General features: G+C 43.9%; 1 protein-coding gene across 2 annotated transcripts; it reads left to right on the forward strand.

Moving 5' to 3' along the window:
* The first annotated feature begins 5706 nt into the window (after positions 1-5706).
* LOC130743262 (uncharacterized) lies at positions 5707-10142 on the forward strand. Of its 2 annotated transcripts, XR_009021406.1 has the most exons (5): positions 5707-6583; positions 7057-7196; positions 7268-7420; positions 7512-7811; positions 7909-10142. XR_009021406.1 is itself a non-coding variant. In XM_057595426.1 (4 exons), exons 1-4 carry the CDS (start codon positions 5707-5709, stop codon positions 7539-7541), a joined length of 1200 nt encoding a protein of 399 aa, XP_057451409.1. In that variant the 3' UTR covers positions 7542-10142. The 2 variants fall into 2 exon arrangements, 1 of the variants encoding a protein (XP_057451409.1); XM_057595426.1 differs by having other exon boundaries at positions 7512-10142.
* Positions 10143-13373: the final 3231 nt, after the last annotated feature.

A 13373-nucleotide genomic window follows, 5' to 3' on the forward strand; every position in this document is an offset into this window, starting at 1 on the left:
GGCAGAGAATTGCAACTTCTTGGATAAAGCATCAGCTGCTTTATTTTCAATCCCAGGCTTGTACTTAATTTCAAAATCATAGCCCATCAACTTGCTCATCCACTTTTGTTGTTCTTCTCCCATTATTCTCTGATCTGCTAGAAATCTCAAGCTTCTCTGATTAGTGTGTATGACAAACTTGCTCCCTAGGAGATAATGTCTCCATTTTTGCACAGCAAGAACCACTGCCATCAATTCTCTTTCATAAACAGATTTGGCTTGAGCCCTGTCAGATAAAGTTTTGCTCATATACGCAACTGGTCTTCCTTCCTGCATAAGGACAGCTCCAAGTCCCTTCCCAGAAGCATCTGTTTCCAGAATGAAAGGTTTGTCAAAATTGGGTGGAACAAGAACTGGAACAGTAGTCATCACTTCCTTCAACTTCACAAAAGCTTGGGTGGCTTCTTCAGTCTCTGGAAGCTATTCTTCTTGAGCAATTGATTTAGAGGTTGTGCTAGTTTACTGTAATTTTTCACAAATCTTCTGTAGTACCCTGTGAGTCCTAAGAACCCTCTTAATCCTTTCACCTCCTTAGGAATAGGCCAATCTAGCATATCTTTAATCTTGCTAAGATCAGCCGCAACTCCTGCTTGTGAAATGACATGTCCTAGATAAATTATCTCAGGTTGACCAAAAGAACATTTCTTCTGGTTTGCAACCAAATTGTTTTCCTTCAACACTTGTAAGACAATCCTTAAGTGATCCTTGTGCAACTCTTCATTCTTACTATAAATGAGGATATCATAAAATAAAAAAAACAAGTACAAACTTCCTCAAGTAAGGTCTCAACACTTGGTTCATGAGTGCTTGAAATGTAGATGGTGCATTTGTCAATCCAAAAGGGAGGACCAAGTATTCATAATGCCCTTCATGTGTTCTAAAAGCTGTTTTAGGGATGTCTTCTTCTTTCATCCTAATCTGGTGGTACCCTGATTTTAAATCCAGCTTTGAGAAAACCACAGCAGCCCCAATTTCATCCAAGAGTTCATCAATAATTGGTATAGGGAATTTGTCAGGAATAATGGCCTTGTTAAGGGCTCTATAATCTACACAAAATCTCCATCCCCCATCTTTCTTTTTGACAAGAATTGCTGGGTTGCTGAAAGGACTAGTACTATGCCTAATTATTCCAGAATTCAACATTTCTTTCACCAACTTCTCAATTTCATTCTTTTGATAGAAAGGGTACCTGTAAGGTCTGATGTTGGGAATGGAAGCTCCATCTTGTAATTGAATAGCATGGTCAGTGGTCCTTCTTGGTGGTAGTCCCTTAGGCTCTTGGAACACTTCTGGATATTCTTCCAGGATTTTCCTCATTCCCTCTGGCACTTCAGCTTCTGTCTTTTCTTCTTCCTTCTGATACTCATAAGATAAGTAGTACCCCTTTGCTTCCTGCTGTTCAGTGATCTTAATTGACTTCCAATTAGCAGCCACCTTGCACACTGAGGGCTCTCCTTGCAGAACCATCTTCTGCCCTTGAGAAACCCATTGTATGATGAGTTCTTGGAAATTTGCTTCAATATTTCCTAGACTAGCAAGCCAGTCCATTCCCAGAACCACTTCTGTACCTCCCAATCCAAGTATAAAGAAGTGCTGCATAATGGGAATTCCTTGGACTTCTAGTTTCAAGTTCTTGCATACACCAGAGTTTCTCTCCTTTGCCCCATTCCCCACTTCTACAACATATTCAGAGGTTGCAATGACTGGAATTTCTAGTTCAACTACCAGGTCTTGGGAGATGAAATTGCTGGTTGCTCCACAATCTATTAAAATCAGAACTTCCCTATTTCCTATCTTCCCTTTCACTTTGAAGGATCGGTTGGAAGTTAACCCTTCCTTGCTGTTCAATGACAACTGGAGAACCTTCCCTTCCAGCACAAATTCCCCATCCTCAGCTTCCTCAAAAATCTCCTCTTCCTCCTCATCATCCTCTACTTCCATCAGAATGAGTTGGTAGTTTTTCATGGAGCAAATGTGTTCTCTCCCCCATTTGTCTCCACACTTAAAGCATAATCCCTTCCTGCTTCTCTCTTGGAGTTCAGTTTGGGTCAACCTCTGCCCTCCATTCCACCTCTTTTCTGGTTGTTTTCCTTCTGTGTCCTGATTACCAGTGCCTCCTTTGTTCTGGAGACTTTTCCCTTCATTGTCTTGATTTCCTGTACCCCTTTGCTCTGGAAATTCACATAAGAGTTTGCAATTCTTCCCTTGCTGTCCCCTGTACTGGAATAATACCTTCCCCCAACACCCCCTTTTTCCTTCCATCCCCTTTTGTCTTCCTCCTTGGGTTTGCCTCCTCTCATAGCTGTGTTTTTCTCTTCAAGCAACAACGCTCGATCCATTAATTCTGCTAGATCATCAGCAGGGTACAGCTTCATTTCAGCTTTGATTTCATCTTGCAACCCGTTTAAGAATACTCCTTTCAGCACCTCTCTGTCAGCGTTCCTCATGGGTGCTGCTAGTAACTCAAAATTTTCCCTGTACTCCATAACGCTTCCTTTCTGTTTCACACTCAACAGAGGACCAAACGGGTTCTGGAGAAGTGCAGGTTGGAAACGGCGAAACAGAGCTTGTTTGAAAGGTTCCCAAGCTCGCTCTGGTGTCTGCTCTTCCCACCACTGAAACCACCCAAGAGCACGATCCTCCATGGCGATCATCACCATCTCGATCTTCTCCGCTTCCTCAACCCGGCTGAGTCGGAAAAACCGCTCAACCTTGGTGACCTACCCGTAAGCGTCGTTTCCATTGAACATCGGGATGGTCCACTCGTCTTCCTGTGACGGCACGCAAATGGCTCCGGTGGTGATAGTGCTCGTGGTGTTCTCTGCTGCGTGACGCTGTTCGCGACCCGGTTCGTGACCCGTCATAAGTTCTCGCTGTTGAGACTGAGTTGTGCTCGCGTGAGCTCCTCCGATGTCGCGGGGTATTGGAACGCCCCCTGGTTCGCCGTCGGTCGCGACTCAGGAAGAGTCGCCGGAGTTCTTCAAACTGTTCGTGAGCCACCTCTTTCATCTCAGTAAGGGAACGCTCCAGATCATCCACTCTTGATTCCATCGCACCGCGGGTCAGCACCATACAACTCCCTTTTTGGATCGGGAGCTCTGATACCAATGTTAGGTACCAGAAAACAGAGTAGGAAAATAGAGACTGATTATACTAGATTAGCACTGAATCCTCTGGTATGAACCCAGAAGCAGTGTTTGCAGTAATACAAAGGAAAGCAAATGAAGAAGAAAATGAACAAAGAGCAAATTCGAGAGTGCTCTATCTCTCCCAAGTCCTAGCCAATTTCTGTCTACCTCTCTCTCTATACTAACATATATATCCTTAGCTAATAGTACTGGTCCCCTCCTTATCATTGAGAATCTGCCACCTCACCAGGTGGTCGTTATTTTGGGATCCTAAGCTTCTAGAATGTTGGCCTCCAGCTGTGGCTTGGGCCTCCTAGCATAGACGTTGCCAAACCTGGGCCTGGAGCTTGGGTTTGCAACATGGTTCAATCAGTTAAAAAGTAAGTATACATTTTTATTTCAGCTCAACGAAATATATGACCGAATACTAGTCATTAATGATAAAGAGATGCCAGTACTCTTCAAAAGAATAAGGTTACAAGTGAAACCTCCATATATGACATAATTTAAGACTAAATCTGATATTAACTCAAGACTAAACCCTGATTCCTTTAGAATATCTGTTTACGTGATTTTTGGTAAACAAATATCCTCTTAGTTCGGCTAAAGGAAGTTTAGATTCAGGGTCCTTTTGAGAAAACGCTTTGCCAAAGTATTGTGTGTGTGTGTGTGTTTTTCGACAAAAACGAATTGGTTTAGACAGAACTGAATTTCATTAAACACGGGTCAATTACAAAGGGGTCACATACATAAAATAACACAAAAACTACAAGAGATGTGGATCTCGACAAGAAAATGCATAAAGGAACTGAGAATTAAATAAGCTTAAACACGAGAAAACTAAAGCGTTGGTTCTGCAACATACTCCTCCATCATCACGTTGTGCTCCTTGAGTCTCATTGATGCGGACATTTGGAGCTTTTGGTGAATTTTCAGAGTTTGAGTTGGGAACCCCTCTTTCTGCTGCTGCTTCTTCTATTTATAGTGCTGTTCCTGCCCACGTTCTTGGCGGTTTTTCTTGGATGCATGATGGCTTCGTGGGTTTTGAATTTTGGCGCCATGCCCCACGTTTAGCCGGTGGTCTTCGCGCACGTGACTCTATTGCCACGTGGATGGTTCTGAGTCGTGGGCAACCGTTGCTATTCGTGGCATCGTGGGTATATGCACGTGCTTGTAGTTGCTTGTTACTCGGTAACTGCCTCTTCCATTAAGATGATCGAGATTTCTTCATCTGCTGAGTTTGTCGAGATATAGCTCTCACTAACTTGACTTTGAGGGACACCGTGTGCTGAGTTACCGGTTTCGCCATAACCCTTGCTGTCGAGAACCCACCTTTGCACCATGGTGTCGAGAGTCGTAGTGCTCGTAATTTTTGGCTTAACAGTTGCCCCCCAAGAATGTTGGTTGTCGACTGCTTTGGCTTGAAGACACCAAGCATTTTTTATCGCAGCCGTTCGATTCCAACGATTCAAATACTTTGTGCTCTTGACCATTCGATCTTCAAGTCCAATCAGCAGCCATAACGTCTGATGACTTCTCCACTAGCTGACAGTTATAGCCTTTTTAGGGCCATGATTTCACCTATGCCAAAAAGCTGAGAGGTGACATGAGTTAACTAATAAAATAATTGCTTGGACCCCAAATTTTTATAAATTACTGCTCAATGCGGCCTGGGTTCCGTTTGCCCTTCTCTTTATAAATACCCTCTTGGTATTCCTCGTTCAAGCTTTACTCTTTTCTCAAACCTTCAGCTTCTTCCCCCAGCGTTCTCACTTCATCTTCTTCCGTTTTCTCTGGAATATCTACCGTTTTCTTCAATGGCTTCCAATCCTGAGCAGACCATTCCGTTGGCCACTGAGCTTAAGCTGGATGAATCCAAGCGCGTGGCAATCCCGGAACCCCCCAACGAAGCAGAGAAGAGAGCTATCTGGAAATCCCAGGTACTCATTCCTTTCTCTGTTAATGGTACTTTACGCGCCATTTTGGGTCCTTTGAAAGTAGTGAAGCATGATAGGCCCAATAGTCTCCCTGAACAACATGAATCATTTCACCCTAGCGTTAGGGGAGAGGAGCTTATTTTGGCATTTCAACCTTCTTACCGTATGCCATTTCTTTCCGACCCAAAACGAGCCTTTCGTTCAGCTCCTCCTAACCCCTCTGCTAACGACAAAGCCTACCTGAAATGGTTGGATAGGGTTGAGGAAGATAAGAGGCAACACTGGAAGGATGTCGGGATTCTCGACTTGATTCAGCTGTCGAGATCTCCAATCTCGTATAACCCTGCTATGTTGTTGAGTGCACTTTATTTCTGGGAGAGGTCCACTAATTGCCTTCATGTTCCCTTTGGCATGATCACCCCCACCCTCTTGGATGTTGCTGCTATCACCGGATTATGACCCATTGGTGATGATTATCACTCTGCACCTGCCACTGTTAAACCCATCTCGATTCCTACTGACAACATTTCTTTTAGTCGATTCATTATGTCGAGAGTGGTGAGGTGTCTGATGCTGAACATGTCGCTTTCTTGCTGTACTGGATGTCTGCTTATGTTTTTTGCACCAAGTCTTTGCGTATTCCTGCCAAGCTTTTGCCCTTAGCCAATCTACTTCACGAGGGTCGACAACTCGCTATGGCTAGGCTTGTCCTTGGCAACCTCTATCAAATGCTGAATGAAGCTGTCGAGGATATCCGGAATACCAAGACCGTCTCTCTGAATGCAGCTGGACCTCTTTGGCTGTTTCAACTTTGGTTGAATGCAATCTTCGAATCTCTTCTGCCGGCACAAGATAATCCTCCAACTGTTTCTAACACCAGGATTGATGCCCACAGGCTCGAGACCCTGACCCCTGCTTATGATGCGTCGAGTTTTGAAGCTGATTTCAGAAAGTACTTTACCATGTTTCTCGAGCTGAAGCATTATCGTTCCAGTTTCTCTCCTTACAGCAAGGCTGTTCGTGGCCCTTTCCGGCTGAGGAATTCTTACCCTATTGCTTCTGATTCTGCATTGCCCAAAGAACACCATATCACGCTCTGGAGGACCCTCTTATCTCCTAGGGTTTTAACTGTGGGCTTTGCTAGCAGTGACTACACTCTATGTGGCTACAACCCTCAATTGGTTTCTCGACAGTTTGGGCTTAGCCAAGTTCTACCCAACACTTTATTTGACAAGAATCTAGTCCTGTACCCCGGAGCTATTAAGAGGGCTTCTGCTTTCGACACGACTGTTCAGTTTTATAACAAGAAACTCCTCAACCTGAGCCCCTTCACTTACGCTCCTTCATATTATGCTACTAATGCTTTCAAAGCCTGGTGGTCTGAGTATTGGGCTCAAATTTCGAAGCCCCTCGTCGATTGTCTGCAATGCATGACATATGCTTTTCTTTTGCAGAAGCAGGATCCGAAGAAGACTAAAGGTATGCACCTGGCAGAAATTCGATCTTTTCAAGAGTTCTTTGGTGTGGTATATTACCCAAATCTTCGCCTTCGAGATACGGTTGCGAAAGCAGCTCAAGTATTAAGGCAAAAATGAGAATTTAAAGCCAAGAAATCCAAGTTAGTTGTTCCTCCTGGTGAGGAGGGTCTATCTTTTGTTATTCGAAAAACTGGCTTTAGGTTCCCATCTTTGCCTACGAGTAGGTTTGCATTGGCCTTTCCACCGGTCTTGCCTAAATGGGTTGACCATGTAAACATAAATGTGTTGGCCAATCAAGCTCTACCTCCTCGAAAGCGAGTGACTTGGACTAAGTACCACCTATGGAACTTTCCGTATCATGTGCCCGTCGAAATCTTCAACCACATATCGCTGAACATGCGTATTGGTCAAGGTAATACTTCGACTTGGCCTAGGTTTTCCTGTTTTACTTCTTAATTTCTCTTTTGTTTACAGCTGAAGTCATTACTCGACCGGCTCCTCAAGTTATTTCCCCAGTGGCTCATTCTTCCAAGGACAAGCCAGTCGTGATTGAGGATGATGATGATGATGATGATGATGAGGATGATGATGTCAGTCTTGCTGACAAGCTCAAGGTACTTTCCTCATGTTTTTCCCTTTTTCTTTTCAATTTCTTTGGATTATGAACTAACGTATTCTTCGACAGAGTCGAAAAAGGAAACCTAAGCCTGTTGCTTCGGCCAGTCAGAAGAGGGCCAAGGGGGCTGGTGTTTCCACCACCAGTGGGGCTTCTAAGTTGGCATCTGATGCTCAACCAGAAGTCGATGACAAAGAAGGTGGTGGCGACGCCGCCATTCAGGTATGTTTTCCATTCTCGAGGGTACCTTGTGACATTTTTAACCTGTGGTTTCCTAATCTGAGTCATTTCTTGTTTGTTTTGTTCCTTTTAGGCTGATGTCCATGAGCATTCCACTCAATAAAACAGAAAGAGAACCCGGGAGGGAAGTTAGACAGGACGCGAAAGCAAGACAGATTGCGGCTAGGAGCCATCCCGTGAGAATTCTCCAGCTCCCAACCTTGCAAAATCCAAAGCTGAAGGTGTCGAGAAACCTCCCAAGGCCGCATCCTCGGCTAAAAAGACCTCAACATCTGAGGGAAGGAGGAAGGTCAGGAGCAAATCTGGTCATAAGTCTCCCCGCCGTTCCAGAAGCTCCACCAACTCGAGCCCTTCTAAGGAATCTGCTTGCCAGGTATCTTTATATTTTTCATGTTTTGTTGGCTCCTCTAATATGCATTTTACTTTATCGAAAAGGACATTAAAGAGGTTTTTCTTGTTGGAAACTCAAGGTGCAACCTCTCCCATTCGCGGAGCAGAACCTCTTCCAGGCAAGGATGATAACCCTATGCCTCCTCCAAAATCGGCTGCCACTATGCAACCTTCGCCTCAAGCCAAGGGTGGCTCTTCATCTCATGTGTCTAGTGAAAAGCTCGACACTTTATTTGAGGAGGACCCGCTGGCAGCTTTGGATGGCTTTCTCGATGGCACCTTGGAATGGTATTCTCCACCCCATCAAGCTGATGCCACTGCTGAGACTGCTCAATCTAGTGGGGTGGCCAATTTTCAGCAAATCGTGGAGAGTATGGGTCGGCTGAAGGCTATTGTTTTCGCCAGTGGGTTTCTCTAACAGATCCAAGTTGATCCTCAAACGAGCCATGCTGCTAAGGAATTGCTCGTCTTCCTTCTTGGCCAAAAACTTGATTCTCATCAGGCTGCTGCTCTGGCCAACCTTCAATCCTTCTTAGTGGATGCTTCAGCCACTTTTCATCAAGTTAAGGACGTCGGTCAAGCTGTCAGCCTTAAGGAAGCAAAAGTCTCTTCTGGTAAAGCTCAAGTTGCAGCAATGAAAGAGGACTTCAAGAAATTCACTGCTAGGAAGGTTTTAATTGCAGATGAAATCTCTGAAGTCGACACTAAACTTGAGGAGCTGCATCGAGAGATTACCAAGTTGGAGAAAAAGCGAGCTGATTTGGTCGAGGAGGGCCCTGCTGTGAAGGCTCAGTTGGATGTGCTTACTAAGGACTCCAAGGCTCTGATCATCTCGACAAAAGATGTTATCAAGGAGTTGGAGGTTGACCAGGCCGTGAAGAAGGATCTCGATGCCAAGATTGCCACCTTCGCTGATCGTTTGAACTCTTTTAAATCCCTGCTTTAGGACTCTCTCTTATCAGTATGTAATGATGGCACTATTTTAACCATGGCTCTCGATGCCAATTTGCATGTAATATTTCGACAATGGTTTTGGCACGTCGGCCATATAATTTTGACGTTTAATTTGCCATGTCTTTTCAGTTTCCATTGTGCATTTATTCTGATGGCTATTCACTTATTGTTGCACCGTTCAAACTCCCTTGCACCCCCTTACGTAGTCGTTGCTTTGTTTCTGGGGAATAAACCAATTTATTGCAATCTTATACCACGTTTTCTTGATTCAATGTAAGTCTTTGTTCATTAAATGCCAAAGCCATTTACGATGGTAGTGGTAATTTACATGGCCTGTAACTATAAGATGAAGAGTTGGCAACTGATTGCCACCAATTAATGCACTCCTTTGTTGTTATACTATAAATAGAGCGTTTTTGGTTAGTTCTCTTCAGTAACTTCTTCAAACTCTCCCTTGCCCCTTTTCTAGAATTCCTTTCCTGCTCTTACACACCCTTTCAACCATGGCTAGCCGTCGTGTTCTTAACCAGATCCGGAGCTTGGCCTTTGACGAAGACCTGTTTTGGGAATTGCATTCCTCTCTTTCTCTGGTTGAAGAGCTTACCAGGCTCATTAACCAGCTTTTGCAGAGGAATATTATTGCCTCTGTAAAAACCCCTCTCCTGGAGTTTCTGGGTCTCCTGCACGAAGCTGTACCCCTATATGAAGAACACCGGGAGCTTACTGCTCGAGTGTTCTTTGCTGAACACCAAATTGAGGAGAAGATGGAGGAATTTGAAGAGTTGAAGGCTGCTCTGAACCAAGCGGACCCTGAGAGGAGTGTGGGAGCTCTGAAAGCCTTGGTGGACAAGCTTTCTTCCACTGCCCGTGAGGAGCTGGATCTTCGACAGGAGAAATCGAGACTGGAATCCCAACAAGAGGATGTCTTGAGGCGCATGGAGCCTCTTAGGGCCAAATACGATAGTTATAGGGCCAATCCCCCTTTTTAAAGTTTCTTTGCCATAGTTGTAAATGCTCTATTCTAATTAATAAAACATTCGAGTTTGGCAATTTACTTTATTTATTTTCTTATTCTTGCTTCCTTAGTCGATGTTTATTTCATGCAACGTTGGCTTATACGTTTTTAAGTATTTGCCATTTACTGTTATTTGTCGATTTCGACCTCTTAATTCTTTAATCGAATAAGCGTTGTTTAAAAGTACTTTCTCGACTGTGAAAGGGCCTTCCCAATTTGGGGCCCACTTTCCATAGTGTTTATCCTTTTTATCGACTGGTAAAACAACCTTCCATACGTAATCACCGGGCATAAAAGCTTTAGCTCTAACCTTTTTATTATAAGCTTTAGCAACGCGATCCTTTTGCCTGGTTAAGGTATCCAACGCCAATAGTCTTTCTTCGTCGAGATTAACTAATTCATCAAGCATCATATTCCAATAATCTTCACTTGGAATTTCCTCTTGCCTTTGAATTCTGCATGACTGTAAATATACTTCTGCTGGTAACGCCGCTTCTTGGTCGTATGCTAGTCGAAATGGCGTTGCCCCGGTAGCTTCTTTAGGTGAATTCCTATAAGCCCAAAGCACTTGGCCCAATGTTTGATGCCATCTTTTAGGTTTTCGATCAACATGTTTTTTAATCAAGGAGATCAATGTTTTGTTGGCCGCTTCTACTTGACCATTCGCTTGAGCGTAATAGGGAGTCGAGGTTAGGAGTTTTATGCCTCAAGATTCCGCGAATGATGCCACTTTTTGGCCTACAAATACTGTGCCTTGGTCTGTAGTAAGTGACCAGGTAACCCGAAACGATACACTATGTGATTCTGAATGAAATCGATCACCGGTCCTTGGGTAAAATTTTGTAGAGGAATTGCCTCTACCACTTGGTAAAGTAATCTATAGCCACTATTATGTACTTGTGTTGCCTAGAAGAACATGGGTTAATTTCGCCAATTAGGTCTAAAGCCCATCCCCTGAATGGCCATGTTTAATGATTGAGTGTAATTCACTTGCTGGAACATGTTGTATCCCTGCGTGTCTCTGGCAATCTTGGCACCCCTTGGCATACTCCATGCAATCTTTCATGATAGTAGGCCAATACATCCCTTGTCGAAATAGGATCCATTTCATCTTGATTCCTGCCTGGTGGGCACCACATAGCCCATCGTGAACGGCCGAGATTGCTATGAACGCGTTGTCTTTGCTTAAACACTTCAGTAGTGTTCCGTCGACGTTTTTCTTGAATAGCTCGTTTCCCATGATGACATAGGCTCATTGCCCTATACTTTGTCTTTCTGTCTGTAGTACCCACAGGGTTTTGCAAGTAATCGACAATTGGCTTTCTCCAATCATTGGGTGCCATATTGTCAATGAACAGGATGTTGAGGTCGGAGGGGTTTAGTTTTCTTTGACCTCGATAAGCTCTTTTAGCCTACATTTATCGACAATATATCCTGACGCGATTTGTGCCAATTCATTGGCCTCTTGATTGTCTACCCTGGAAACATGGCTTAGCCTAGCTTCGTCGAATTTAGCCAACAAATTGTTAGCTTTCGTGTAGTACCTAGCTAGATTTTCACTGACGCATTTATATTCCTTGGTAAGTTGCTTTATTACCAACTCAGAGTCCCCTTTTACGACAAACATTCTTTGCCCCAAGGGCTATCAGGGTCTCGAGCCTGATGTTAATGCCTCGTACTCAGCCTCATTGTTTGAGCAGTTACTCTTAATCCTAAACTTGAATTTCGTGGAGATGCCCCTTGGGGATACTATGAACATCCCGATTCCGGTGCCATTCTTATGGCTGGAACCGTCGAAAAATAGCTTCCAAGGTTGGATGCCTACGTAAGTTACGATTTCTCGAGGCAAAGTATGATCTGCCAGGAAGTCAGCAATTGCTTGTCCCTTAACTGCCTTTAGTGGGGCATAAGTTAGTGAATACTCGGTTAGGGCTAAAGCCCATTTACCAATTCGACTATGCAAGATAGGTTTGGATAACATGTGCTTTATTATATCATAATGAGAAAAAACCATTACATCGATTGGCTTTATATAATATTTCAGCTTTACACAAGAGAAGTACAAGCATAAGCACAATTTCTCGATCATGGTGTATCGAGTTTCTGCATCATTTAACACCCTACTTAAGTAAAATATGGCTCTTTCCTTGCTATCTTCATCTTCTTGAGCCAACATGCTTCCAATGGTTCCATCCGTGGCAGAGATGTACAGCTTCATTGGCTTTCCTCTTATAGGTGGTGCCATTACAGGTGGGCTGGACAAGTACACTTTGAGTTCATCGAACGCTTTTTTGGTGCTCTGCTTCCCAGCGGAACGCATCTTCCTTTTTAAGTCGAAGAAGTGGGGAAAATGACTTGGTCTTCTCGCTGAGGTTGGCACTGAATCTCCTTAGGAAGTTAATCTTTCCCAATAATGATTGTAGTTGTTTCTTGCTAGTTGGTGGACTAGTGTCGAGAATGGCTTTACCTTTGTTCTTGTTAATCTCGATGCCCTTTTTATGCACCACAAAACCCAAAAAATCACCTGCAATAACACCAAAGGCACATTTAAGGGGATTCATCTTCAAGCCATATTTTTTCATCCTCTCAAAGGATTTCCTTAGATGCAACAAATGATCATCCCTTGATGGGGATTTCACCACAATGTCATCAATGTAAACCTGCATGAAAGTTTCGATAAAATCATGAAAAATGGTATTCATTACCTTTTGGTAGGTCGCGCCAGCGTTTTTCAACCCAAATGGCATGACCACCCACTCGTATGTCCCCAAGGCACCAGGACATCGAAAAGCTGTTTTCGACACGTCTTTCTTCTGCTATGAAGATTTGGTTGTAGCCTGAGTAACCATCCAACAAGCTTAAGTATTCGTGACCAGCAGCTGAATCCACCATCATCTCAGCAATAGGCATGTGATACTCGTCTTTTGGAGTGGCAGCGTTAAGATCTCGGAAATCGATGCGAACTCTCATCTTTCCATTCTTCTTGATCACTGGAACCACGTTGGCTAACCAGTCCACATATCGAGCTGTTATGATAAATTTACACCTGAGGAGTCTTTCGATTTCTTCCTTGATTTTCACCAACACATCTGGATGGAACCTCCTGGGCAATTGCTTGACTGGTTTCTTGTCTTCTTTGATGGGTAACTTCAATTCCACCAATTCTCGACTGAGGTCAGGCATTTCATCATAATCCCAAGCGAAACAGTCTTTGAATTCCTTGAGTAATTTCACCATCCTGTCCTTAAGCTCGGGTCAAATAAGAGCACTGATGTATGTTGGCCTTCTTCCAAAGCCATCTCCCAGGTCCACTTCTTCCAGAGGGTCTTGTGCTTCCATTTCTTGGAAATGTCGACCCACTGGCTTTTCGAAACCTAATGGACCGTCATCATAGATGCAATCCAGTCTCATCGCGAAGGTCCTCGAATTCGCATTCATCGACACTCTGCTCGTTTTTTCTTATGCACGTGTTATCCTTATTTGCTGTTGCCTCCTCTTGAGGTGTTCATTTCGACAGGCAAGATTGAGGCATTGGCTTCGTCAGTAGCCATTTCTTTGGCTATTCTTGCGGCCTCT

Source organism: Lotus japonicus, chromosome 3 (assembly GCF_012489685.1).
Source record: "Lotus japonicus ecotype B-129 chromosome 3, LjGifu_v1.2".
Classification (NCBI taxonomy): domain Eukaryota; kingdom Viridiplantae; phylum Streptophyta; class Magnoliopsida; order Fabales; family Fabaceae; genus Lotus; species Lotus japonicus.

Excerpts from the sequence above, each read along its gene's own strand:
- LOC130743262 (XM_057595426.1), top strand. The coding sequence starts at position 5,707 with ATGTCTGCTTATGTTTTTTGCACCAAGTCTTTGCGTATTCCTGCCAAG. Across the intron at positions 7,197-7,267 it reads GTCTTGCTGACAAGCTCAAG|AGTCGAAAAAGGAAACCTAA; the intron begins GTACTTTCCTCA and ends ATTCTTCGACAG. Across the intron at positions 7,421-7,511 it reads GTGGCGACGCCGCCATTCAG|GCTGATGTCCATGAGCATTC; the intron begins GTATGTTTTCCA and ends TGTTCCTTTTAG.